Genomic DNA, 26,366 nt, shown 5'->3' on the forward strand with positions numbered 1-26,366 from the left:
TCTACACATCATAATCAAAGCCTCCTGCCTCAGGGAAATTGTTTTATCAATACAGGCGACCAATAATGTGTTCAAGCTCATCACTGAGACAAACCCTATTTTACACACACTGTGATGGCAAACGTAAAGGATGTTTTGCGAGACATTTATGACATTTAAACGATCACTTATGAATAGCTGCTGAATCATACAGTCAGTAAAAAAATGACTAGACACACCCACTGCTCCAGCTCTTGAAATGGAGATTAACAGCTAAAACTAAACAATGTTAAATCAAGGGACCCCATTTTCATTATTAACATCTAGGAAACAAAATAACCAAGTTAGAGCTTTGGGTGTCTGAACAACTGCTTTATTTGGGGATCTGAATGAAGGCATACAAAACTAGCGAAATATTGTGGTTCAGGAAATCGTGCAATTCTTTTTTTTTTTATTCTTCAAATTGCATTTGTTTCTGTTGAATTCTTCACAATGCATATGTTTCTTTAAGAGTACAATGTATAGAAATGTCCCCTTAATTTACAGTAAAAATGTACATGTAACTGGGAAACCTCAGGACAATCTCATCTCAAACTCATTGCTGGGAAGGTGAAGCTGAATATGTAAATGCCCCTATATCTGATTATGCACCAAACTGCAGCTTGATGCCAGATGGAGGAGTGTGAAGGTTAGTACAAAAAGTAAATGAGTACTTAATCCTGCTGCTTATATTTACAGTATCTCGGTCATAGCTCACTTTTAGACACAGAGAGACAGAAGGAATAAAGGAGGAAGATCACATACAAAAGTGAAAAAAAAAAGAGTTGCATTTACTGTAACACAGTAAGTGCACACGCACACGCACACACACCCTTCCTGAGGCCATTCACTGTGAGGGACCAGAGCTGGACTGTCCTGCACAGAAGCTCTCAGAAGCCGCAGATGTTCCTGCTGCAGATGTTCCTGCTGCGGCGCTCTGGCCGCTGCCGCTGGCTACCAGTCTCTGGGCGTGCTTTTGGCGGTAGCGCTCGGCGCGCAGCTCCTCGAAGCAGAACTCGGAGGCGCCGCTGAACAGGAGCTCCTTGCAGTACATGCTCTGCTCGCGGGGCTTGCCGTTGGTGCCGGGGGCCTGAGACCCTCCGGCCTGCTGCTGCTGCTGCTGCTCCTTCCAGTCCTGCAGGCGCTTCAGTGGCGTCTCCTCGCGGTGCGGCTTACGCGCAGACAGTACACAGTTCACCGCCGGGTTGATCTTACACGGCGTCCTGGACACAACACAGGGAAAAGCAGCAGATTTTAATACAGAAATATAAATCCCAAATTACGACACCTACTATTAGTAGTGTTAATAGAAATACCATCTCCAGATCTGCTGACAGGGGGTAATTCTGTGTATTGGGACACCTATGAAGTAGATCTGGTAAATGAGTTTAAGCAAGTCTATGTGCGTGTGCAAGCTGCTTTAGCTAAACCCATTCAGTAAATCAGCAGAAAGATGTGCACTCACACAGCCGGAGTATGCTCACACTCCTCCACAAACGGCTGGAAGGAAGGCTTGGCCGGGGCGGGCATCACCACCGGGAGGCCAGCCCTCGTCTTCTGGGGCAGCTACAAACAGTCGAGGGAAAATGAATGAATGAATGAATGAATGAATGAATGAATGAATAAATAAATAAATAAATAAATAAATAAATAAATAAAACGACTGGGATCCACCATTTCTCAGGACCTAAAGTGGACTTCCCACATGGTCACTGTACAGAAGGCAGAGGTTATAGTTCCTGCCACAGCTCAGGAAGTGCAACCTGCCACAGGAGCTGCTGATCATGCTCTACTCAGCCATCATTCAGCTCTGCACTTCCATCACCGTCTGGTTTGGTTCAGCCACCAAACGGGACAAGACCAGACTGCAATGGACAATCAGGGTTGCAGAGAGGCTCATTGATGCTGACCTTCCCTCCATCCATGACCTGTACCGGTCCAGGGTCAGGAAACAGGCAACAAACATCTCTGCTGACCCCGTTACACCCTGGACACAAACTGTTCAAACTCCTTCCCTCTAGTAGGCGCTACAGGGCACTGTTTGCCAGAACCAGCCGACACAGAGACAGCCCTTTTCCCCAGGCAGTCGCTCTGATGTAGCATGTAGTCACAGAGCATGAGGGAAACCACTGTGCAATACGGTCCACTACATATTCGTTGTTATTTATATTCTTATTTGCTTAAAAGCCCCGCCTTATATTTAAAAATGTAATTCCTTTTATTTTAAACATGTGATATTCTCTTTTAGTCTATTTCTTAAATTCTTTATGTATGTACACTGAGAGCAAAGCTTAACCAGAGTTAAATTTCTTGTTGTATACACAACTTGGCCAATAAAGCTGATTCACAATGGTGTTGAAATGACCAGAAATGACCATTTTGTTTTCTAGCGTGCGCTACCTTGGCCTTGGTCCACTTGTCTGGTTTTTGCTCATTCTCCTTGTGGCGGGCGCTGGGTGGACCCATCCAGCTCTCCAGCTTGGGCTCCTGAGACTCGGCCAGTCCCTTGTTCTCGTCGAACACCATCAGGCGGCTGTTCCTGACGGGAGCCATGGGGGCCTTCATCTGCAGCCCACGAGGTTGAGCTGACCACGAGAGAGAGAGAGACAAGAGAATGATGGTCTGCCTAAATCGTATCATTCATTTACAACTAAACAAAGCCCACATGACAGAACTCATAGGGAATGTTCTTCCATCAGAAAACTTGCATGTTACTACATGATGTGGACTTCAAATGCAAATAATATATAGTACTCCAACAAAGCTTGAGTACACGAGAGCCACAATGCTTGCAGGCCGCTTCTGAATCTAGCAAAACGACCAACCGATGCAACAATTCAATCACTTAATAAATCAAAATTCAGTTTATGTATCTGTATGCCCAATGACCCTTACATTACCATAAATCGGACAATCTTAACACAAGTGCACTCAAAAACAAAAACTTTCACTTTTAAAAGTGGTTGGTAAGAGGTTAATGAGCATCAATAACGCTGATGCTTCAAAAACAGTATTGCAACCAAAGAAAGATTTATAATTATGGGAATTCTATGAAATATGCTTAAATATACACATGTACCAGCCAGAGCTTTATTCAGAGCTGTAGAAATGACCCTAAGTGTGTTTACTAATGTTAATGACAAGAGTGTGATGACAAAATAGGTGACATACTCGTTCATGCTAATCTTAAGAGTGCCGGCTCCACTGAAGTGTAATTTTTACCGCCACAGGTTTCAGACCTGTGGGAAACGCTTAAGTGTTAATGTAAAGACATCATTAGGTCACGATGAGGAGGCCCTGGTTTCTCTTACTGTTAACGATGCTGCTCCCTCTGCTGATTGGTGCCACGGCCTTTTTCTTCCCCAAGGCTTTCAGTTCTGCCAGTGTCTTCCTGTTAGGCTCCTCCATCTCCATAGTGTCATCATCACTTTCTTGACCCATTCCCAACATCACATGGCGAGTCACACGTGCCTGCAAAGCCCTGTGGACATACAGACACAACTTTATCTTGTGGTACTGTATAAGAGAAAGCAGAGTAAAAATTGGTTGATAAAAAAACAAAAAAGCAAAACAAAAAAACATGCTTTTAAGGTGCACCGGCGAAGTCTTTGAATACACACACACTGAATTTTACCCCACTTCACAAAACGCTTTAGTGGTTTATTATAAAAGGAACGCACCTTTAACAGAACTGCTAGCTGCTCCATACAGAAAGCATAAGAGCATAACTATGCTGGAGGACAGTGACGAGCTCATTAGGGACTTACTTGTGGAACTGTTTAAGTCGATCTCGAGGTTCTGCCCCACATTTCAGCCCGTCCTGCAATGTGGTGTCAGCGTTCCGGAAGTTTCCCCTCTTCTCATACTCCTCAGACCAGGCTATGTAGAACGCAGACAACATCAGCCCAATCCCCTGAGCGTGCATGTACCGGTAGATGTCCAAAGGCTCTGAACAGCTGTCCGCCTGAGGAAGGACAGAAGTGTTTAAGTCAACAGCATGCCTCAGGGATTTCAGATTAGTGAAACCTATTCTGACAACAGGATGGAGCACTTTTGAATCTGTCCATATCGAGTCAAAGGGGCCCAATTTAAATGCTGGGCAAAGTACAAGGTCAGTCTATGACTGCGTTTACATGCAATTCAGTGTCCCGGTTATGGGGCTTATCCCAATTTTGATCATACTCAGGATATGGTGTTTACATGAACAGAGAAACCCGGTTATTAATATCCCTGTATACATGATCAATACTTGTATTACGGTTACCAACAATAAAGTTCTATTAACACACATCATCCCGGTTTATAATGCAATCACACATTTGCAAGACAAACCGGGATAAGGTGTATGGAACAGTATCCCGGTTCCTTTCGGAGTACTCCACCAAGCATAAAGTGCATGTAAATGCATTCTATGAGCAAAGTTCTCCTGCATGAACTAACGACATCATGTGGCATGAGGCAGCTTTTAGCTGACCCACCGCTGTTCATGCTTAGGATCTCTCTCAAGGTATTGAATTTGCAAACAGATTTTGCCACTTATTTAAATACCGGGCAAAGTCAGTCAATGAGCAGGCATGTGAGAGCTTTCAGTTGATTAACTGATGTTAGCACTGAAGTGTCTCATGCAGGATCCAAAGCAATCTTGTGGCGTGTGAGAACTTTTAGCTGATTAACTGATGTTAGTGCTTAAGATCTTGCTGATGATAGTTGTTGCCATTAGCTAGATATAAAATTAGTTTTAATTCGATTTTGCGCTTTGTCCAGCATTAGGGCCCATACTGTCTACCAATCAATCAAATAAAAGTCAGCTACAGCGTTGTCACTTACAAACTTAATCCAAAGGTCAACATAACGGACATCATTGTAGTACTTCTTCTCTTCAGTAAACTTCATGACTGCTCTTTCCAAAAGCACAGAGAAGTTGCTTTCTTTCCCTCCTTGAGGGAAGGTCTGTTCTGTCCACTTGATGTACCTGTCAGAGACACAATTAATACTTGCAGGGACATATAATGGGTAAATGAGCCAATATACACAATTTTCTTTCACCAAACAGTCGAAAGGAATCTCACCTATCCCATACATCTAGTGGATCGTCGCCTTCATATATGCGCAGCTCTGATTCAAATGCCCTGTAGACAGAAAACAGTATGACATTATGTTCAATGAACTTTTACCACATAGAAAATTCTCACTTTTTAATTTACCCGACCTCCAGATCACTATGCTTTGCAAAGAATTCAGTAATGTAGGGTCACAAGATGAAGGGTGGTGTGTGGGGGGGTAGATGACACCATTCAGAGAGCATAGAGCACTGTTGCCCCTCCCCAGCATCTGTCCAAAACATCCCATTTATAAATGCAGCCTCTTACTGCTGGGTGCGCTGTGTGATGGCTGAGCTGCCCTCCTGCTGCAGACTGAGGGCCTCTGTCAGTGTTGAGATGGCGCGGCCTCGCCTCAGCGGCTGGATGTTCTCCTTGCAGAGCTCCCACTCTGCTTCTGCCTCGGCCATTGCAGGGGGGCGGGTAGCTGACCAGACTGGATAGGTGGCATTGCAAATGAAGTTAGTTAATAGTCAATACATAATATTTAGCATGTGTTTATCCACTGAAATAGTGTATTGTTGTGAGAATAATTGTCATTAGAAAATTGCATGAGAATCCACAACAAATTAAAACAAGTTAATACAGCTCTTTACTGCAAAATGATCAATATCAGCATGAACTAAATTCTGTTTCAGTATCATCCAAATTATGCCTACACTCATACATATGCACGAAGACGTTCACTTGTCAACAAGTGGTTGACATAGGCTACTGTAAACAGCAAACATTCAAAAGAAATCCTGGCATTCATTGGCCAAAGGCCTTCGCCTGTTAGCCAAGCCTGATCTTGCCCAAACCACTGTCTCAAGATTATCATTATCAAGGTAACCTAACATAATTGAGTTTGCAAAGTGACATTGTTAGCAAGCTTATTGCTATATTTCCACCACAGATCTATGATATCTACTGTTACCAGAGAACAGCCATCATTAACGTTATGCTATGTTGCACTGACAGGCTGGCTAGCTAGCTATCCCTACTAGCTAGCCGCTACCTGCAGTTGAAGACCTCACAATGAAACAAATCTAAACTGACTTGTAAACATAGATATCAACACAATAGATATACAACCACACAGATAAACACGTTTTACCTTGTTTCGCCTAAGAGATCAAGGAATTCGTCTCGAAAACCGTATACAATGTAAAATATCACAGTAATAGTAAAAAAGCTCAATTTTAACGTGGTTAGAAGACGTTGTTCCAAGTCTGTCTCCTCCCTTTTCTCATGCCTGGCTGTCTGACCCCCACAAGGCAACACATTCAAACGAAAACCGCCATCCCTTTTTCACGAAGCTGATTGGCTAATCGCTGTAGCCACTAGATTTAAAGCAACTTTAGATAATATCTGGTTGAAAGTATGATTAAAAACAGATTGATATGTGACGTTTTAGTGACATGGAGACTTAGAGGCTGCTTGATTCCCTAATTTCTATGTATGTATTATTTTGAGCAACTTCCCTACAACAATTCTGGCCACGCCCATAATGGTGTTCGACGGGAAATCGTGTTTGACACTTTTCGGGTATAGTTTATTATTTGCTTACAACTGAGGATTTGACGAGTGATTAAATCATATTTATGCACAAGATAGCATATCAATATAGCCAGAAACCTTAGACAATTTTACATTGCAAACAGTACAAGATATTTACTAGAATATGTTCCCTGAAAACTACATTTACCAGTGTTCCAATTTCCTGACAAACTTCCTGTGTTTTTCCTGATGTACATGAAGTGCTGCTTTGGCATTAGAAATGCACTCATAAGTTGGAAGTATTCACCTTCTTCAGAGTGATCACTCTGTTCAAATTATATTTCATGTTCAACAAAGTGCCGTACATCTCATCTGAAGGTATCTCTGCAGGTCATGTTAGATATAAGTCCTGTCTGGCAGTTTTACAGCTGACAGAAATGTGAGAGTTTGCTATTTCTGTAGACCTAACGTTAGCAAACATATCTCAACGTGTAGTATAACTTAACTTAACCTATCATTGTTATTAAATCATCAATTATTTGGATCAGAGTCATTATTTATCGACATGGATAATCGCTGCTATGGCTGTGCTTCAAAATTCACCCTCTTCAGAAAAGAGGTAAGCATGCATGCTCCATTTCATTTTATGTGTTATGAAATGTCCCTGGCACACTAGATATGTGGGTAATATACGTTTGAAATAATACCCCATTAAGGCAGTGTGAAAACCCTCACTGTTACTTATTATTTTTCAGATAGGCTGTAAAAATTGTGGACGGGGATTTTGCTCTGGATGTCTCACCTTTAACGCTCTGGTGCCACGCTGCGGCAACACTCAGCAAAAAGTCTGCAAGCAATGTCACGGGAATCTCACAAGGTGGTAGAGTAGACTTAGCATTGGATATGGCAATGCAGTAGCCTACTTGTGCCATGTGGCATTATTAACCAGTGACGCATTACTTTTTGCAGCAGTGGTGTCCCCAAAAATGATGCTGCAAATTGGTCACCACCTGAGAACTACAAGAAGTAAGCATATTTTTGTACACTGGTCTTGATTTTCTTGTCTTAGTATCTTTGTGGGTGGACAATTTATCGTCTTTACAGGCGGGTTGCTGCACTGGAAGCAAAACAGGCCCAACACCCTACTAGACCTGGTCAAAGTAAAAACAGCATGGTAGGAAATATCCCCACCAAAGGCTTAAGCAAGGAGGACCATGCCCTGGTGGAGAGGCTTGAGAAGCTGAAAGAGGACACTAAACTAAGTGAGGGCAACATTTTAACAGCATACCTTATGTAAAATGCGATGTTTAACCTCTGTGTGAACCTATCTCAGTATATACTGTCCATCCTCCATAGAGTCTTTACCATCAGACAAAGAGATTGAGGCACGACTAGCCGCTCTGAGGGCCCCTGTGAAGCCGGTGCCTTCTTCTGAGGAAATGGAGGATCGCCTTGCTGCTCTACAGGGCAGACCACCATCATCAAAGGCTCCCCCACCAGTAGGCTTATACAACAACTTTGTTTGTGTCCTCACATTTACCGTATTTCATTTGGTTTCAGAGATCTGTTCAAATCCAGTGCAATTTAGTTTTAAAGTAGCTGTAAGGGATACTTTTCACATATAATACAGCTCTGTAGATACAGTTAGACTAAAAAGGTGATTGTTTATCGTAATCACTTGGGCATGGTAACTTGGAAGGCTATGTTCAGGTTGTAAAAAACAATCCAAAAAATTACATTCCACGGGTATTCCACTGCCAGCCATTTTTTCTGTGTGTTCATTGCATATTGTTATGGGAGATTAGGGAGGGGCTAGACTGTGGTAACTGCTAGTTTACTTCTGTTGGATCAGCAGCAAGAACTGATAACGTAACTGACTGTATAATTCAGCTGAGTCATCACAGCTCAGTACCTCTGTGGCTCTTCTGGTGGCTAGCCTACATCTGAGTCTTTTCTTGTGCAGGTGCATCAGCCACCTGATACTCGCACACAGACAGAACAGGCCAATGACCTCATGAAGCAGTTGTCTGAGGAAGTGGCCATTGACGGCCAACAGCCAGCAGCTGAAGGTATAATGCTTGTGGCTTGGAACAAGAGCTTGCTGAAATGTTACCACAAATCACAAAGTGACTGAGAACTTTGTGTTTAGTTTATAAAAACTTACTCAGCCATAAAGTCCTCGAATCAGACGATTTCTTCACATAGTGGCGTACTTTGTGTAATATTATTTTTTATTCTTTTTTGTAAAGACCATAATTTATATAGCTACATCCCAGATGTGTCTGTGTGGAAAGTCAATATCAAAGCTATTTGGCTTTTTCAATTACGTCTATGAGATGCTACGAAATATGCATGTTTTTAATTTTCTAAAATGCACAATTTGAACCAAGTGCACTGTCCTCCTGACAAATTCATTCATCCACTGTCACATCCAGTAGCACATTTATCTGTGTATTTAACCATGCCTCAGTGCATTACTATGGTTACCGTTTTTCTCTTATTCTTCAGCTCTTTTTAATAGTTTTCCTTTTCCACAGCAAGTGCAGATGTTCTGAACGACCTGAACAAGCCCAAGGATGAGCTACTGGACGAGAACCTGGAAGATGTGCAGCAGGTGGCCAAACAGCTGGAGGCGGAGAGGAGCCGCGTGCTGGCCGAGGCCATGATGGAGCTGGAGAGGGACCAGCAGAGCCAGGAGCAGATCCTGCACATGGCCAAGAGACTGGCCCAGCTCAAGGGGCAGGACCCTGACAAAGGTGCTTATTAGTACCCCTCACTGCCAGTAGGGGGCAAGGGATATGCTCTCTCTCTCTCTCACTTACTCACTCACACTCTCTCTCTATCTATCTCTCTCTCTCTCTCTCTCTCTATCTATCTCTCTCTCTCACTCTTTTTCTCTGTGTATGTATTTGTGTGTGTCGGCTCATATAACTTCAAATCTACTCTGCACTCTACACTTTTCATTGTGAGATACTGTATAGGCAGAGAAGAAGAGCAAGAGCGCTAAAGGAGAAATGACCAATATGAGCGGATCCTCTAGAGGAGTTGTTAGACTGTACCTGTAGCACACTCTGGTTACTGGAAAAATGCAGCATTATTGACCACTTTTCTAAGGTTATGCAGCATGCAAAGTGCTTTTCAGATAGATCGCAGTAGTGTAAGAACCTGAATAATACATACTGCGTGCAGACACAAGTAAGAGATGAAAATCCAATCTATTGAGAGAAATCCCTGTAAATGCATTAGTAAAAGTAATTACACTATGTAAAGCGACCCTGGGTTTGAGAAATGCGCTATATAAATGCAACTTATAATTTATAATTATTTAATTAGTGTATCCAACAGAGATAATAATTCAGCTTTTAATCCTAGTCCAAGGGTGTCTCTCAACAAATTCGAAAGTTTTATACAAATTAAATCTTCAAAACCTGAAGTTCCATCTATGTGAAAGGCCATTTATATAAGGGTTTTCAGCAGTTCCCAGCTGGGCTGTGAATGGATTCAGTGTTTTGACACGCTTGTGTTGGTCAGGCTTGGCCAGGCAGATGACCAGTGTGTATGTCATCCACACTTCCACTTTGTTGTGTGCTCTATCAAACTGTGTGCTCTGTTAAACCCTAGTCTCAAAGGAGGACTTCCAGCAGCCAGACAGTGATGAGGAGACAGAGGAAGAGGCCATGCAGAGGATACTGAAGAAGGTAGGTAATACACATGTGCCCACGCATTTACATGTAGTCACAACAACTTACAGTACAGATGTACATATTCATTGGTTGTTTCCAGTCTCCCAAGTACCCATGAACTTGGTGTTTGTGCCACAGCAGCATGTGATGGCATAGTTGAACAGGATATCATCAATCCAAAGTTTTAATTTCTATTTCTAGTTCTTATTTCTACAGAAGTAAGTAGAATCATTAGACCATGATCTGAGATTATTACATGTGGTTTAAAGAGACATCTGGCATATTAAAGCTCAGTAGACCAATCACTAAGTATTTTACTCTGACAATCATCCTAAACAAGGACCGTAAACAGAAAAAAGAAGAATGTGAAACCAACACTTCTCTTTGACCCTGTCCAGCTTTGTGAACGTTCCCTCGTAATTTGCACATCAATGTCCCCTTGAAGAGAACAATTTGCACATCGTCTGGCTTTCACATTTAAGCAAATAAAGAACACGATACTTGAAGGGGGGTCAAGGCTGTACCAATGACTCACTCTTTTTTTGGAGTGTCATTGGAGTGAAATTTTGTAAAGGGTTGCTTTCATCCCTGGCAATTAAGGTATTCAAATGTGCTTGTGTAAGTGAATGCAGATCTTGCACTTGCAGATCTAGTTTCATAACAGTTTTTTTTCAATTATGTTTTCTTTCCAGCTTTCAGAAGAGGCGGCACTGGACGAAGCGAGTGGTTACAACATCCCCCCTGAGCGCAGCGGCCCTCGAAACATAGAGAGCACCAAGACCAGCAAGACAAAGGTGACTGAACAGGACCCACTTCAAGAGGAGTTGGAATTGTTTGTTGATGACTACCGTATATAAATCAAGTGTATTATTCTTTTCATCAGTCAGGTGCCATTATATCCTACGTTTGTTTTCGTGTTTTGCTGTATTACCAGAGTTAGATTATTACAAAATGACAAAAAGCAAAATTTGGAAGCATCTTTACAAGACCATGAAATACTGATCTCATGGCTGAGTTTCCAGGCTTTATGGATGATCAATATTTGACTTGTAGATCTCTTCCTGGTTCAGTACTTTATAATAGTTTACATTTCTGAGGCTGTTCTATTTGAGTGTGTTAATGTAGTGTCTCTAAGTGTTGATATTGCAATTAATGGACATCCATTCTAATTGGAATTTCACACATTAAAGTAAAACTTGATGAATGATTGCAAGGTACAAAAATCAAGAAGCTTAGAAGTACTCTTGTTTTATCTTAGCGGTCCAGTATTTAGAAACTGACACCATTGTAAAATGCAGTTACTCAATATATTACTGATTACAGTTTTTTGTGACATACAGAAGATGTGATTGGTGACAGGCTATTATTATTCTGGACAAAGTAGAATTTTATGATGAAGTAGTCTGGCCACTGCTGGTTTTAAAACACACACACATCCTCTTGCAGGTCCCTGCTCAAGGACCGGCCCTTTCATCCAAGTCCAGGCCAGCTGCGACTGCCTCTGCTCTTCGGCGCTCAGACAGTGAGGATGACGAGGATGAGCTGCCCTGGTGCTGCATCTGTAACCATGACGCCACCATCCGTTGCCATGGCTGTGATGGGGACCTATACTGCAGTCACTGTTTCAGGTGGATGGTTGCTTCTACATTACTACTACACACAGGAGTTATAGATATTAGCATTGAGTTTCAACTGATGTTTACTATCATTCATCTCTCTTGAGCTGCATCTGATTAGCTAATAGATAGTGGTCCTATACTGAGAAATGTTGATGAATATTTTACAGCTTAGAGAGAACTTTACCCTGATAATCAGTCACGTTGGAGCGTTTCCAGTTTCAGAATCACTCAGACTGCATAGTTTTACATGGTAGTCAGCTGGATTAGTTCATGATCAATACCCTAATGAACAATTAGGTGTGTGTCGGTCATGGGTTGTTTCTACATTTGAAACAACTGACATTATCTTGTAATATTACGAATGATGTGATTCAGTTGCGGTTTTAACTGATCCAATGTATGTCAGAGACTGAACCTCTCTGGTGTAGGTGTTGTCCAGGCATGCCATGCAGAACACAGCCTACAGATACAAAGATCAACACCAGTGTTGACAGTTAGTGTTCAAAACGTTTTGTTGGTTGGTTTGTGATTATTTGTGATTGTTTGTAATTCTATTACTTCATCACTACAGAGCTTGTTTGCTATCCCGGCCAGAGACTTTGAGAACAGGTCTCAGAGAGCTAGCTGCCTTCTCCGTCTTCTTTTCCTCATCTCCTGTGTCTACAGCAATTCCCACCGCGTTGCTCACATAGACTGGAATCGGTTTCCCTTAATGTGTGATAACAGAGCAGTTAATGCAACGCGTTTAATGTAGAACTATTAATAGCACTTAATGCAGCAGTCCCAATAAGTAGGTCAAGGAGGAATCAGCAAATCAGAAAGTGACTGAAAACATTTAGAAAATACAGTCACACTGGTCTAGAACATAACAGCATGCACTGGTAATTATATTGCACTGGTGGTGTAATCACTGGTTGGAGGAGAGGGACAAAATATCATGGATGGAGCCAGGTGACCCACAAACAACAACAAACAACATTGGAACCCCAGGAGCCATGGGTCACCTACATCTTAGAGTAGCGTTTAGAGTTGTGTAGAGGTCAGATAGATTAAGACATAAAGGACACTCATTTCTAAATTCTGACTAATCCTTTATATTGATATGTTGTGAATTGTTTAAACAACATGTTGTTAAACTGCCCAATAGAACAGCATTGTGCAATGGGGCGGTAAAAGCATTCATTTATATTTAGTCGTTAAATATTTATGAATGATTATATGTGTCTGTGTCTGTGTTATATGTCACTGATAATCATCAGTGGAATTCACCAGTCTCCCATTTTCATTCATTAACAGGGAAGGGCATGATGAATATGACAGGAAAGACCATCGCACATCCAAATACTCGGCACCAAAAAAGGCCAAGAGGAAGTCTTGAGAAGAACAGGGTTGGGCAGCAATTGGCGACTATCAACCAGCATTCTCAGAAACCTGGAGCTGTTAGTCAGTCAAGTGTCAACTTCAGGTATTGGCACATAGACTTTGTTGTAGACCGTAAATCACGCCGTTGCCAGTGTCATGCGAAAGGCAGCAGTCTTTGTACTGTAGCCGCCCACTGCACCACAGCCACTGTTGTGTCTAACAGAGTAGATTCCATAGTAGCACTTCAGCTGGTCTAGACAGTTTATTAATTGATTTTTAGCTTGGTAGGAGCCTTAACTACATGCTACAGTCTTAATAGGGTTCTAAAGCTTTTCATTTTATATTTTAATTGTGCAATATTTCATGTACTGCCTTAATGATAATAATTGTTATAATGGTAAAAATGTCTGTGTCCCTTTTAAAACGAGCCATATACTGTAAGTATCAAATCCAGATAGGGCAAATAACACTCCTGAATGTTATTTCAGTCCTCAATGAAATAAACTCTTAAGCACCGATACTGCCTCCTTGAACATGTGATATAACACAGGAATTCGTTAAAGATGGGTGTGAGTGCCAAGGCATGTGGGTGCATTTGCATGTTATCGAGACCTCAGAAGCCCCATCTGCTGTCATCTATTGCCTAGGGCAGAACTGACTCATTTGGCAAAACACAACAAATATATACACACACACACACACACACATACACACACACACACAAGTGCACGCATATACACATTTCTCCAGCATGAATCGACTTCCCTGATATGGTGTGCATGTTTGTGTCCTTTTATGATCATCTAGTGTGTGACAACAACATAATGCTGATCTAAGCCAGGCATCACTGAATTAACTAACCATCTCTTTAACATGTGTCCACACAAGCACTATCTGATCCATGTTTGTAGGATTATCAGTGCTCAACAACACAATTTTATTTTATTTTTATTTTAACATCACATTCAGCTGTGGTATTTTATGAAGCTGCCCTTATGTAGTGGGATACCTGAACTGACCCAGACTTAAGCACACACACACACACACACACACACCTCCCAGTGGGGTTCTTTGATACGGGGAGATGGAGCAGGTGACGTGATGGGATTAGTGGATTTCAGTTGGCAGGCATCACAGTGGGAGCTCTGAGCCCTTTTGGGCCGCTTGTCTGAACTGTGCGCATTGGGCATTTAAACCCTTTATTTGGATGACTCACCTGCATGTAATAGTGTGGCCAGTCCGTCATGTCTCTCGTCTGTCTGATTAGTCCGAGCGAAACCCTCACTGTGACAAGTAATGCTTGTATTAGCATAGTTTACAGTACTGCAGACCTTTCACACAAACCCTTTCAGGAGCTTGCCAGTCTGAGCGGAGGAAGACCAGTGGATCAGTGATGTCCAGTCAATCTAATGGAAATATGCCACTTACTACACAAGCAAACTGAAGGGTGATGGTAATTTTGATACCACAGATGAATAGATGCAGAACATTAAACCACATATTGGAATATTGGACATAATGTTCTATTCCACATTCTGTCAAGGGATACAACTGAAACATGCATAGCAACATTGTAACACTCATTTTAACCTTAGAGTACTATCAGAAATCAGACTATAATGAAGATTTCGCACAACTCATGTCTGGACTACATACAGACTATGAGTTTTTTTGGAATCACTGGAAATGTTACATTGTTTTTTCTCCCTTTGAACAGAAGTGGGCAATTGTATAAACTCTGAAGGAATGCCTAGACTCATATTCATGCTAGATGAAGTTACTGTATGCCATTAAAGGGAGACGTCATGTTTTTTATTGATTGCGAGCATAAGGGTAAGAGTGTTTACAATTCGCTGGAATGATGAGCTTGCAGAGCAGTGGCCCTGTTATAGATTTTTCCGCCTGCTGTTTAAAAACAATTAAGATCCAATCAGTGGCGTGGGGATGATGTTGCACAGAGGCGTGGACAGGAGCACTCTCAGGTCACCGGGGGTACCCACAAGAGGATGAGGAGTCAGGAAGAGCGCTGTCGCCAACTAGTCTGTCAGAGACACTGATGGAGAGGGAGGGAGGGAGATTGCCACGGAATGTGAGAGAGAGAGAGAGAGGAGGAAGAGGAGAGTGCCAGAGAAAGAGTAAGTGCCTCCACATTAGTGAACATTACTGTCAGTCATTCCCAGTGGGGACATAATGAAGATTGCCCAGGGGACAGGAGGGGGCCATTATGGGCCAGATGGACACTCTCCGTGCCCACACACCCCTCCACCCCCACTGCTCCTGTAGTGGACTACCTCTTGAAATTCCCCTGAACACAGCCAACAGGAAATGCATCTTGCTAATGGATTTCCTCATTGCAATGTGGATGCCTGTCAGATATTGCTAAAGCACACTCCTACTGTGAACTGCGAATTAACTACAGCTGCATTTGTCACATTCCACCACACACAGCTAATTCGAGCTTCAGTTTAGTGTTGACCGCATACAATGTAATGTGGGGAGAGAAACACGCAGACACACAAACACTGACATCTGACCGCTCATCTGTCTTAGATGTCTGCCATGCTCAGTCTCAAGGAGTAAGACTCAAATGAGTAAGTCCAACAGTGCAACAATGCAGAAATAAAGTAAAGTAAAGTCTATATATCTATATATTTAACTATTTAAGAAAATGTGTGGCCACAGTTTGGCTGTGGCATGGAGGGGGGGTATACATATGTGCTAATGTGCTAATATAGCATGCAAACAGTGAGGCATAAAGACAGTGGTAAAAGTGGCTAGTGGACAGACAGTATCCAAACATGGAGGGGGTGAAGAGGCAGACAGACTATGCAGAGAAGTCTATCTCTCCTCTTCCCTTAAGTGAGGCATTGAACAGTTCAATGGCCCTGGGGACAAATTACTTTCTCAGTCTGTCAGTTGTGCAAGGCAGTGGCTTAAGTCTACAGCTGATCAGGCTCTTCTGCTTAACAATAGTGCTGTGGAGTGGGTGACACTCATTGTCCAAGATGTTGATCAGTTTGTTCAGGGTCCTTTTGTCAGATAGTGAAGTGATGCACTCTAGTTCAGCTCCCACTACAGAGCCAGCTTTCCTTACCAACCTGTCAATTCGCCCCACATCCTTCTTCCTTGTGCTTCCTCCCCAACATACTACTGCATAGAAGAGGACGCTGGCAACAACAGACTGGTAAAACATCCTGAGGAGCTTACTGCACACATTGAAGGACCGCAGCCTCCTCAGGAAGTACAGCCTGCTCTGCCCTTTCTTGTAGAGTGCATCAGTGTTGGCTGACCAGTCCAGTTTATTGTCCAGGTGGAGACCCAGATACTTGTAGGTGCTAACCACCTCCACATTGACCCCATGAATGTGGACTGGTAGCAGAGTGGGCTTAGACCTGCGGAAATCCACCACCATCTCCTTGGTCTTTGAAGTGTTAAGTTGAAGATGATTGAGTTTGCACCATTGCACAAAGTCCTCCACCAGGCTCCTGTACTCCTCCTCCTGCCCGTTCCTGATACACCCCACAATTGCAGTATCATCAGAAAACTTCTGCATGTGGCATGACTCGGTGTTGTAGCAGAAGTCAGATGTGTACAGGGTGAACAGGACTGGAGAGAGCACAGTTCCCTGTGGCGCTCCGGTGCTGCAGATCACAGTGTCAGAGAGACAGCTCTTCAGTCTGACGAACTGTTGTCGCTCGGTCAGGTAATCTGTAATCCAGGTTACCAGGTGAGCGTCCACACCCATCTGCAAGAGCTTGTCTCCCAATCTGAGGGGCTGGATGGTGTTAAAAGCACTTGAGAAATCAAAGAACATGATTCTCACAGCACTTTTCCCCTTGTCTAGGTGAGAATGTGTCCTGTGTAGAAGATAAGTGATGGCGTCGTCCACGGCCACTTTCTCCTGGTATTCAAACTGTAACGGGTCTGGTGCATGGCGTACCTGGGGTCTGAGCATGCCTAAGACCAATCGCTCCATTGTCTTCATCACATGTGATGTAAGAGCGACAGGTCTGTAGTCATAGGCTGTTGGCTGTTTACCAAATGTATAACCCAATATAATGTTAGAGGTATTTTCCTCACAGACCCAAGAGTTGGCCTTCCGCATTCTCCCCATCTTCAGATTGTTTTTTTGGCCCTGCTTTAGAAATCATGTTTTGGAACAAGTCTAAGCTGTAAAAAGGGTTAATGACTAAACTATATAATAAAGATAACAAGGTTAAACATCTACATCCTGAAAATGTTTCTTTTTTATTGTTATTATATTGACATACAACACTGGTCAGAACAAAAAAATATATAAATAGGCAACCAAAATTTTGTCGTCATTCACAGGTCACTGAAAAAAAATCATACATTTAGAATAATAGACATTTCCCATTCCCAATGATACTGACGTCTGCCAGAGAGAGGTGATTCTGTTCAACATGTCCTTAAATAATAAAACCATTCCTGGAATCTGTCGTTAGCAGAGACCATTATTGACCCACAGAGCATAGGGAAGAGGGACATGTACTTTTTATGTTCCACATTACAGGGTTTCTAGATACAGGTTACTGTGTGTGTGTGTGTGTGTGTGTGTGTGTGTGTGTGTGTGTGTGTGTGTGTGTGTGTGTGTGTGTGTGTGTGTGTGTGTGTGTGTGTGTGTGTGTGTGTGTGTGTGTGTGTGTGTGTGTTGAGCGAGGAAAAGAGCAAGGGAGCTGGGGGTGTTTACATAAACTACATTTGGATATTGACCTAATCCTCATTTCTTCAAGGGTCCAGACATCTTGCGGAGGCCCTTCATTCGGTAAAGCAGGCCGTTGATGAAGTCCTGAGAGGAGAGGAGAAGAGGAGATTTTTAGCCAGTCCAGGCGAGCCCATCTTAAGTCTATAGCTGCACCAATACCACTCTCTTCAAACCAAGTGTGAGTGCAAGTACTTACATTTGTGTGCTCACATACCACAACTTAATAAGGCAGATAAGGAGGGCTACTTGATAAGGGAGTATTTCTACCATAAAAATATCACTATCAAAGTGCCATGAATTTGATTTGAATGTTTGCTGTATTTTCATCAGATTCACTCTGGTTGACATAAAATGAAATAAAATGAATTTCAAATTGATTAATTAAATTAAGTAATTTTACCACAAAGTGGTATCAGTGCATTCATTGTGCTGAGGGAACACAGCACTAAAAGCTTCAGCTTGCTTGAATCCCTGACACACACCTTGTTCAACTTCTAAGCCACCACATGGCCTCAATAAGAGAGAGAGAGACTCAAAGCAAATGCAGTTTTATAGTCCTGGGCAGTGAAGACTTGCGTAACAGTGCTAAAATAATTCAAGAAGTTATGCAATAAGTTTGTATTATCTTAAATCTACAAGCTGTGTCACAGGGCATGGGAAAATAAAACCTTATTCGTATCTTACCTCTTTTGGCTTGCCACATTCCTGTAGTAAGTCCTGCAAAATAACAAATGTTTGAAAATGAGCAAGGTGGACAGTAAGTAACCATTATGCCTGTATCATTATGTATAGTCTAACATGGGAATTATAGGGTAGCATAACACCACAATGATAGGCTACTCTGTAGGTAAATATATCTTAACGATCCCAAATCCTGTTCGATCCCAAATCCTAACCTAAACAATATGTAAGTAGAAGGTATCAGTGTGCTGTACATCACTGTATTACACCATGAACCCTAATTTAAAAGGGCAAAGTCTTAAGTCTTAACTAGCTCATTTCAAAATGAGGCAAAATTATTTTGCTAATTTAATATGATGTGCAAGATCTTAAGCTTTAACATTGGTGGATCAATTCAATCCTCCCACAGCCAATGCAATAGCTTTAAGTCCTGCATGAGACATGAGTATTGTTACATTATGACAAGGACACAATAACATGACATGTGACCAGACAGGGATGTAGAAAAAAAGATTCAAGGAAGAGGTGAATCTGTGAGGGTGTGTTTGGGGGGAATCTCTCAGGAAGACTGAATGGCAGTGGCACTTTTTTGCAGTAGGAGCACTCAAATATCGATTACTGCTGTCAGTGTGATGCATCGCTCCCCAGCACTTCACTCGATTGGTCGGGTGGCCTTGCCATGATTCATTCATCGTGTCACACATCCATGGAGGCAGCTCTCTCTCACACACACAAACACACACACACACACACACACACACACACACACACTAGAGTGTGTGGTGGTGACGGGATGCGAGTATCAAGGTGACTCACCTGTAGCCGTGATCTCTGCTCTGCATCAGGAAGCTCGAGGAGCTCATCAATGTCGATTTCCAGTTCAGGAATCTCCTCTTCCTACACACACACACACACACACACACACACACACACACAGCAACAAGGGGGATCAACTCAACATGCCCACTCCATACTAAACAGACATTTTTTATATTTGTCTACCTGTCATATTTCTTTTGCTCAATTTAGGTTTAGCTCAAACTGCAGTTCATGCCAATACTGGTAATATGCAAAAAGGTGTGCCAAACCTAGAAAATCAAATGAACAATAAGGGGAAACATAGTTGAATAGTATCAACTTCGTCATCACTCTCACAATCTGTGTCCATTTTCCTCTCTCTCCATCTCTCCACAATTCATTAGCATTGCTCACATCCATCGCCACTTCCTAATGTTTTACTAAATATACTTCATGGAACATTTGTGTCTGTCTCTGTCTCAAGACATCCATGAAAGTTCTCTGGGTAATCAAGCCTGGCAGGAAAGAGCAACATCTCAGTGATGACTCACCTCATCTGCCTCCCTCTCCCTCATTAGGGAGACAGAGTGAGAGAGTCACACAGCAGCTCCAGCTGCACATTTGGATGTGTTGGCCTCCTGTGCTAATGATAGTGATTGTTTTTCTGTGATAGAAATCTCTGGATGGATTTAACTAGAGTATGTGTCATCTCATCTGTCCACTCTTTCTTGACCTGATATGATTTGTATACTTCATGGGGCAATTTGTGTGTGCAACCTCTTAAGGGGTTAGTAGAGCAAAATTAAATGTCAGACTTGGCCTTGCGTGACCTCCAAGTGAATGAGTAAACGGCTTCTATATTCACCTACCATCTGATCACCTGGGAACACTACAAAACTGTGTTAAGAAAATCCAATGCAAAGCCAGCCCTTCAAGGCGTTAATGAGTAACCATCTACAACTAGCAATAACAACAGTCCTCTAGCAAATCAGTGCTGCACTCCTCTCCTCAGCTCCTCAGCAGAGCTGCTATGCACAGAGACTGATGTGGCCGACGGAGGAGACATATCCTGGCTGTGGTTTTAGTGAGATTTTAATGGTCGATTTCCTCCTTGCTGAGGGCTGCAGGCTGCAGTGCAAGTGTTGATGAGCAGTGTCACTGTCAGCACAGGGCTATTTTTAGCCAACTCATTTTGGGAGAGTGTTTTTTTCCCACTCGGTGGGTTTTTAATGCTGGCTGGAGAAAAAAAAGAATCTGTCAGGCCCACACATACATCAGTGTCTCTTTTGTCCTTCTTTAGTGGCAGAGGTGACAGGAGTCTAATCAACTACGCTGACAACTGACAGGGAGGATGCAGAGATGTGTTTCTCTCTCTCTCCTGCTTTCTCTAGTTCTCTCTCTCTCTTTCGTCTTCACTCTGTTTCTCTCTCTCTCTCTCTCTCTCTGTCTCTGTCTCTCAGCGGTGTTGGGTCTATGAGCCCCTTCACTGATGAGTGATCATTTGTGGCGCAGTGGCCTGCATCTCTCGCCCGCTGAGACTAAGAGATTTATCTCTGGGGGAGGAAACAGTCGCTGATGCACCAAATCCACCCTCTTACGTCCACATCTCCTCCCCAAACAAGTAGCACACTATTAGAGCTGTCCATCCACCTGTGTGTTTGTCTCAGTCTCCCTCACCCACGCCCTCTCTCTCCCTCTATCTATCTACTGTATCTATCTATCTATCTATCTATCTATCTATATATATATATATATATATATATATATACAAATAAAGTGATAGATGATATGCATAACCCAATTCAAACACATGTACTCAAATGAGGACATTTTTTTCCAAGTATTTTTTTTTAATTCTGGAGAACTATGGAGAACTTGACTTTGAAATAAGATATCCCCCACTGCATGACTATCTGAGCAACACGGGGAACAAAATAATGTTTTAGATCTACACTGCTGCAAGAATCTTGTAAGAATGCTGTAAGAACAGCCCAACCCCATTATGGAAAATAATACTGGGAATGTAGTTTCCTCAAAGCAATATATATTCATTTTTTATCACTCTAGAGTGATATTCTGGTGTAGACTCTATAGGTTATAACTTGAAAACTCACTGAATGGTGTGAGGAAGATGATTGTTCTTTGTCTTCTATATTGTACTAGTGGGCCTATGGGTCAGGCAGACAGTATTATTGTTTGATGGGGAGCAGGGATGTGTGGTCAGGACAGGATCCCTGCTCAGTGTCAGCACAGAGAACGCGGGAAGTCGGACAAAGGCCGCTCGTTCACTCACTCACTCGTGTGTGTCTACCACTAATCAGATTTCCCTCTCCTCGCTTCCTGCACTGCGCTGCTGAAGCGCCTACTCATCCAATCGTAACAAGGCGAGAGGTGACAGGCCGACCTCCCTAATGTTGTTCTAACCCCATGGATGTGTAGGAATGTGCGTGCTTATGGCCAAGCGTTCACACTGTGTACGTGCTCTGAGCCCTTCACAGACCCTGGAGGGCCTTTGGATCTACCTCATCCACATCTCCCCATAGATGTGCATGCAGAGATGGACTCCCACATCTCAGAAGCTTTGACCAAGGCACATAAGTACTTTCATATTTCTGTGCTCAGTAATATGTGAATCGGTTGGTATAGTATTATAGACCTGTGCCTCATACACTGATATTGTTAACAATGAAGAGGAAGGTGAGATGTCAGGTTTTGGGGATAGAGGGAACTCATTCCGACCCAGCATCAGCATGGCCCTGCTGCATACGTATGAATTAGAAATGGAGCTAAATTATTAAGCACTTGACACAGGGGGCTGGCTGCACCTGCTTCCACACGGAAGAGTCAGGATACCCACAGCGTAACCTTTCCTGCGCCGCCTATGCAACATTTATGGCCTTTGCCCAACACGTGGTGGTGGTGGTGCTGCTGAGTCCTGGTCCACTCCTACAGTAAGTAGGCATTTGCCCCCGCACCCCAACACACAGGACAACTCTTGTTAGTTTGATTTTCAGAATTTGGGCTCTCTTAATGGACATGGTGGTTTTGATATCCCCAGATAAGGAGAAATATTTCATTTGCAAGCATGTTATGTCATATGTATGAATCTGCACTTCTGTACAGTTAAGCCTAATATATTTCCTCTTTATCATTATGTCTACAGTATGTCCATTAAAATGCAATCAGCCTTAGTCTAGATGTGTGGCTGATTGACCAGCATCAGTATGTGGTCAGCTTGTGTGCATACACTCAAGGAGAAACTCAACAAAGACTCTGTTGTACCCCCAGCAAACAAGACACAGTTTGTCTGAAATAAAGGCTTTTCAAATAGAAGAATACATTATCAAATAAATTAATAAATAAGTGTTTAAATAAATATCATGTTGTTTTGCTGTTGCTCACATTATCATAACACAACCTCGGTACGAGTCTTCAAAAGTCACCATAATATTTTTTTCTTATTATTAAACGTAAGTAACAAAAGTAAGATGTGTCCTGTTCTGAATTGGGTGCCCCATTCCCTTGCTGGGTGTGGAAAACAAGAGCTTTCACAGCAATCAAGATCATATATTACCTCACATTCCACGACTGTCATTGGCCAGTCCTGTGGGGAATCTTGTCAAGACTAACCCAAGAATTCAATTTGCTGTTGTACCAATGAAACAATCTAATTTGAACTAATTTAAACAAATCTATTTGTCTTTGTGTCTTGACACAGTGCATATAATTGTGGTGTACTAAAGAGAACTATAAGTCTACCAAACCTCCAACCAAGAAAAGTAAATCGCTAGAGAGTCCAATTAGAGCTGACCATGAACTGACCTCAGCCCACACTTCCCCACTACATTCATCTCTGATCCAAAACCAGTTCATGTCACACTTGACTTGTCCATGATATGGCCAGGCTCAGAGGGGAGAAGGTCATCTCTCTCCAGGTCTGTGTCATCGGGTTCTTGCTGTTTGAACACATGCCTTTTATTCCTGCTCTAGAATCCTGTTGCCATGACATCCCCAGAGATGGCTCAGTGCATCAATAGAGCTCATACACCTCACCCCCCACCACCACCCAAGTCATCAACACACACACACACACACATAACCCTTCCTGATATAATTGGATTTCCCATGGTCGGATAAGAACACAGGGACAACACAAGCGAGGCGCTTGCCAGCTAAACCTCATGGTCATCCCTTAAGTCGTCCGGCGTCCAAAATCAATCAGTTGGCCTTAGAAGTCAGAGGGTGCAGCCCTGGCTGGAGGCAATCACTCAGACAGCCACCCTGCGGGGCCCCTAAACCTCTCAAGTTCTTAGATGTGCTCAGACAACAAACTGTAGGGAGAGCAAAGATTTACGATCTGTCTGAACCCCCCCCCCCCTCACAGCAGGAGATATATTTACATCTTTTGCATAAAGAGGCTTTCTGAGGTTGCTTGTTTGGGGTGGGGTGGTGGGGTTCTCTGTGAATTGCAATTGAGGGAATCCACTCCTCCATGTGCTCCTGATAAGGCACAGAGAGAGTAGTGTTGTGAACAGTGCCTTCTGCATACAGGACATGCTGTCATTGTTTTCTGGCTACTTTCTTATGCAAGATTCAATTAGCAATCCTACGCTGAAAACGTCCCATTCAAATACCAACCCCTCTCATATGGGAATTATTAATGTTGGGAAAGTCCTTTCATTTCAAATAATGATCATAATAATCTGGACCACAGATTCCCGGCAGGTTCTTATCTTATCGTCCACGAGGTCCCAACGACGCCCCAGAGCAAAATACAGCGCCGCTGATACCGTGACCAGGGCTGAGCAGTACAAACACCCCTGAGAAACAGAGACGGCCGTGAGACGCTCCATAAAAAACAAGAGCTGCACAAGGCAGTTAAACACAGAGCAAGCCCAGACGTGTGGCTGCTCTCCCACCCCTCTACCCATGAACAGCTCTCTCTAGTCTGCTCTGCTGCTTTCCCCCTCGCATGTGAAGAATGCACTCGGCACACACTAGAGACACACGCACTAGAGAACAGCGAAGAGACAGATGTTGTTATCCACCTGCTGTGAGCCCACACCGTTACATGTGTGTACATGTATGTGTTTGTGTCAGTGTGTGTGTGTGTGTGTTTGTGCATGTGTGTGTGTGTTTGTGCATGTGTGTGTGTGTGTGTGTGTGTGCACATGAGAAGGAGAGGAGACAGAGAGGGAGAGATGATGCGTGCATGTCTCCGCTTACCTCACAGTCGAACAGCAGGTGCAGCTGGCCGTCAATCCACTCCTCAATGTCCAGCCTGCGCTGCAGGTCCTTGCGGTTGTATTTGACCGTCAGCTTTCCCAGTTTACGGTGAGGGGGCTCTTCCTCTTTGGTCTGGAACATCACCCTGGTCTGGGTGCCGGCCTCCGACGCCATGCCTGCCACGGCCGCGGTGAAGCACTGGATGGCCGTGTCTCTCCGTCTCGCACTCGCTCTCTCTCTGTTTGCCTCCCTCCCTCTCTCTCTTTCTCTCTCTCTCTCTTTCTCTCTCTCTCTATCTCCGTGGTGAGTCTGTTCCTCCCTCCCTCCCTGTCTGAGTATCTCTGTCTCTCTCCCTCTGCCTCTATCAGCTGCTGTTCCAGTCTGAAGGTCCCTCTCTATTTCTCTCTCTCTCTTTTGCTTGCTCCCTCCCCCTCTCTCTCTCTCTCTCTTTTTTTCTCTCTCTCTCCTCCCCCTCTATCTCTCTACTGTTCACTCCCTCCTCTGTGGTAGCTTGCTCACTACCAGCATTCTGGGAAGGATTGCAATAAAAATTGCTTTTTTGTTGTGTGCGTGAGTGTTTGAGCGGATTTCTTTGATCAGTCTAAAGCAAAACAAACACATTGTTTACCCATTGCTTTTCCCTGTAATCTGTCCTGAAAAAAAATACTACCTCATCAGATCATTTTGTTTTCCCTGCTATTGTGAAAAGGGAGTAAACATTTTCTCAATAAATCAAATCAACCAGGTATGCACTGTAAGTATAAAAAAACTATGGGATTAGGATTTTATTAATCGGATCACAAGACACTGAGGAGCTGATTTCAACATAGTCGAGCACCTTTTCCTTCCTAATGGAGTTTTCTGTTGTATCCCATACCAGGAAACAGCTGAGAGTAATGGATGGTATCGACCCCAGATTCTCTAATTAAGAGTGAGACTAGAGTAATAGCATATATGCTGAGGATTGGAACCAGGCATATTCATTTGATATGCTGACTTTGCCAAACGATGCCTCAGATTGAAGCTCTGTTGTTGCCAAAGTATTTATTATGCTGTTGTCATTATTCTCCCTGCTCAGATAATCCTGCTCTAAGAACAGTGCTATACTTCTCTGTAGTAGTCTGAATGAGGGGATTAGTACTTATAGAACAGACGATTAATCTGAACTGCTGAGAAGAAGAGCCTGATGCTTGTTGGTGAGGTGACTAAAAGAAAGGTGTGGTTTTGATTTCATGTCTGCAAACTGGCCCAGGCTCATTCCAGTCTGAACAGCCAATTAAACCAGAAACCAGAATTGTCTGTGATGCAGGAAGCCTTTGCATATACATGTTGGCTTCCTGCAGAAACCTGAAAGCCACCACACATTGGGGAACCCTCTGATACTTGTAGTATTGATCTGCTGCATCTGCTTTGACTCTCTGATTAGTCATCATCCATCACGATGTACTTCGCCATGAGTACATGAGACACCAAGCGTGTCCTTTATAAGCCGCCATTATCAGGTGTGCGTTTAATAAGCCTTGAAGCTAAATTGGCAGCCTGGGTTACATGTCAATAAAAGATGGATGAGAAAAGGTGCACAACCAGTTACTGCCATTAACACTCAGGGGGTGAAAAACATGACAAAGACTTCAGATAGGACAAATGAATGGAACCATTTTACCCAAACATCACT

The 26,366-nt window shown here is 43.0% G+C and overlaps 3 protein-coding genes across 5 annotated transcripts; 1 reads left to right on the plus strand and 2 right to left on the minus strand.

Moving 5' to 3' along the window:
- Window positions 1–330: 330 nt before the first annotated feature.
- bub1bb (BUB1 mitotic checkpoint serine/threonine kinase Bb) lies at window positions 331–6,543 on the minus strand. The gene is made up of 9 exons (XM_048227981.1): window positions 6,214–6,543; window positions 5,388–5,553; window positions 5,088–5,147; window positions 4,846–4,990; window positions 3,786–3,982; window positions 3,330–3,499; window positions 2,419–2,603; window positions 1,484–1,584; window positions 331–1,241 (listed from the first exon to the last, which is right to left on the minus strand). Exons 2-9 carry the CDS (start codon window positions 5,525–5,527, stop codon window positions 866–868), a joined length of 1,374 nt encoding a protein of 457 aa, XP_048083938.1. The 5' UTR covers window positions 5,528–5,553; window positions 6,214–6,543; the 3' UTR covers window positions 331–865.
- Window positions 6,544–6,856: 313 nt separating this feature from the next.
- On the plus strand, window positions 6,857–13,778 carry zfyve19 (zinc finger, FYVE domain containing 19). 3 transcript variants are annotated; one of them, XM_048227771.1, is made up of 11 exons: window positions 6,857–7,215; window positions 7,352–7,473; window positions 7,566–7,622; window positions 7,701–7,858; window positions 7,953–8,095; window positions 8,560–8,665; window positions 9,134–9,352; window positions 10,218–10,294; window positions 10,972–11,073; window positions 11,726–11,907; window positions 13,195–13,778. In XM_048227771.1, the coding sequence occupies exons 1-11, from the start codon at window positions 7,162–7,164 to the stop codon at window positions 13,274–13,276; spliced, it is 1,302 nt and encodes a 433-aa protein (XP_048083728.1). In that variant the 5' UTR covers window positions 6,857–7,161; the 3' UTR covers window positions 13,277–13,778. The 3 variants fall into 3 exon arrangements, with proteins under 3 accessions (XP_048083728.1, XP_048083729.1, XP_048083730.1); XM_048227772.1 differs by having other exon boundaries at window positions 7,569–7,622; XM_048227773.1 differs by lacking the exon at window positions 7,352–7,473.
- Window positions 13,779–17,476: 3,698 nt separating this feature from the next.
- ppp1r14d (protein phosphatase 1 regulatory inhibitor subunit 14D) lies at window positions 17,477–25,032 on the minus strand. The gene is made up of 4 exons (XM_048270770.1): window positions 24,692–25,032; window positions 19,484–19,564; window positions 18,671–18,703; window positions 17,477–18,070 (listed from the first exon to the last, which is right to left on the minus strand). Exons 1-4 carry the CDS (start codon window positions 24,863–24,865, stop codon window positions 18,002–18,004), a joined length of 357 nt encoding a protein of 118 aa, XP_048126727.1. The 5' UTR covers window positions 24,866–25,032; the 3' UTR covers window positions 17,477–18,001.
- Window positions 25,033–26,366: the final 1,334 nt, after the last annotated feature.

This window comes from Alosa alosa, chromosome 19, assembly GCF_017589495.1.
Source record: "Alosa alosa isolate M-15738 ecotype Scorff River chromosome 19, AALO_Geno_1.1, whole genome shotgun sequence".
NCBI classification, from domain to species: domain Eukaryota; kingdom Metazoa; phylum Chordata; class Actinopteri; order Clupeiformes; family Clupeidae; genus Alosa; species Alosa alosa.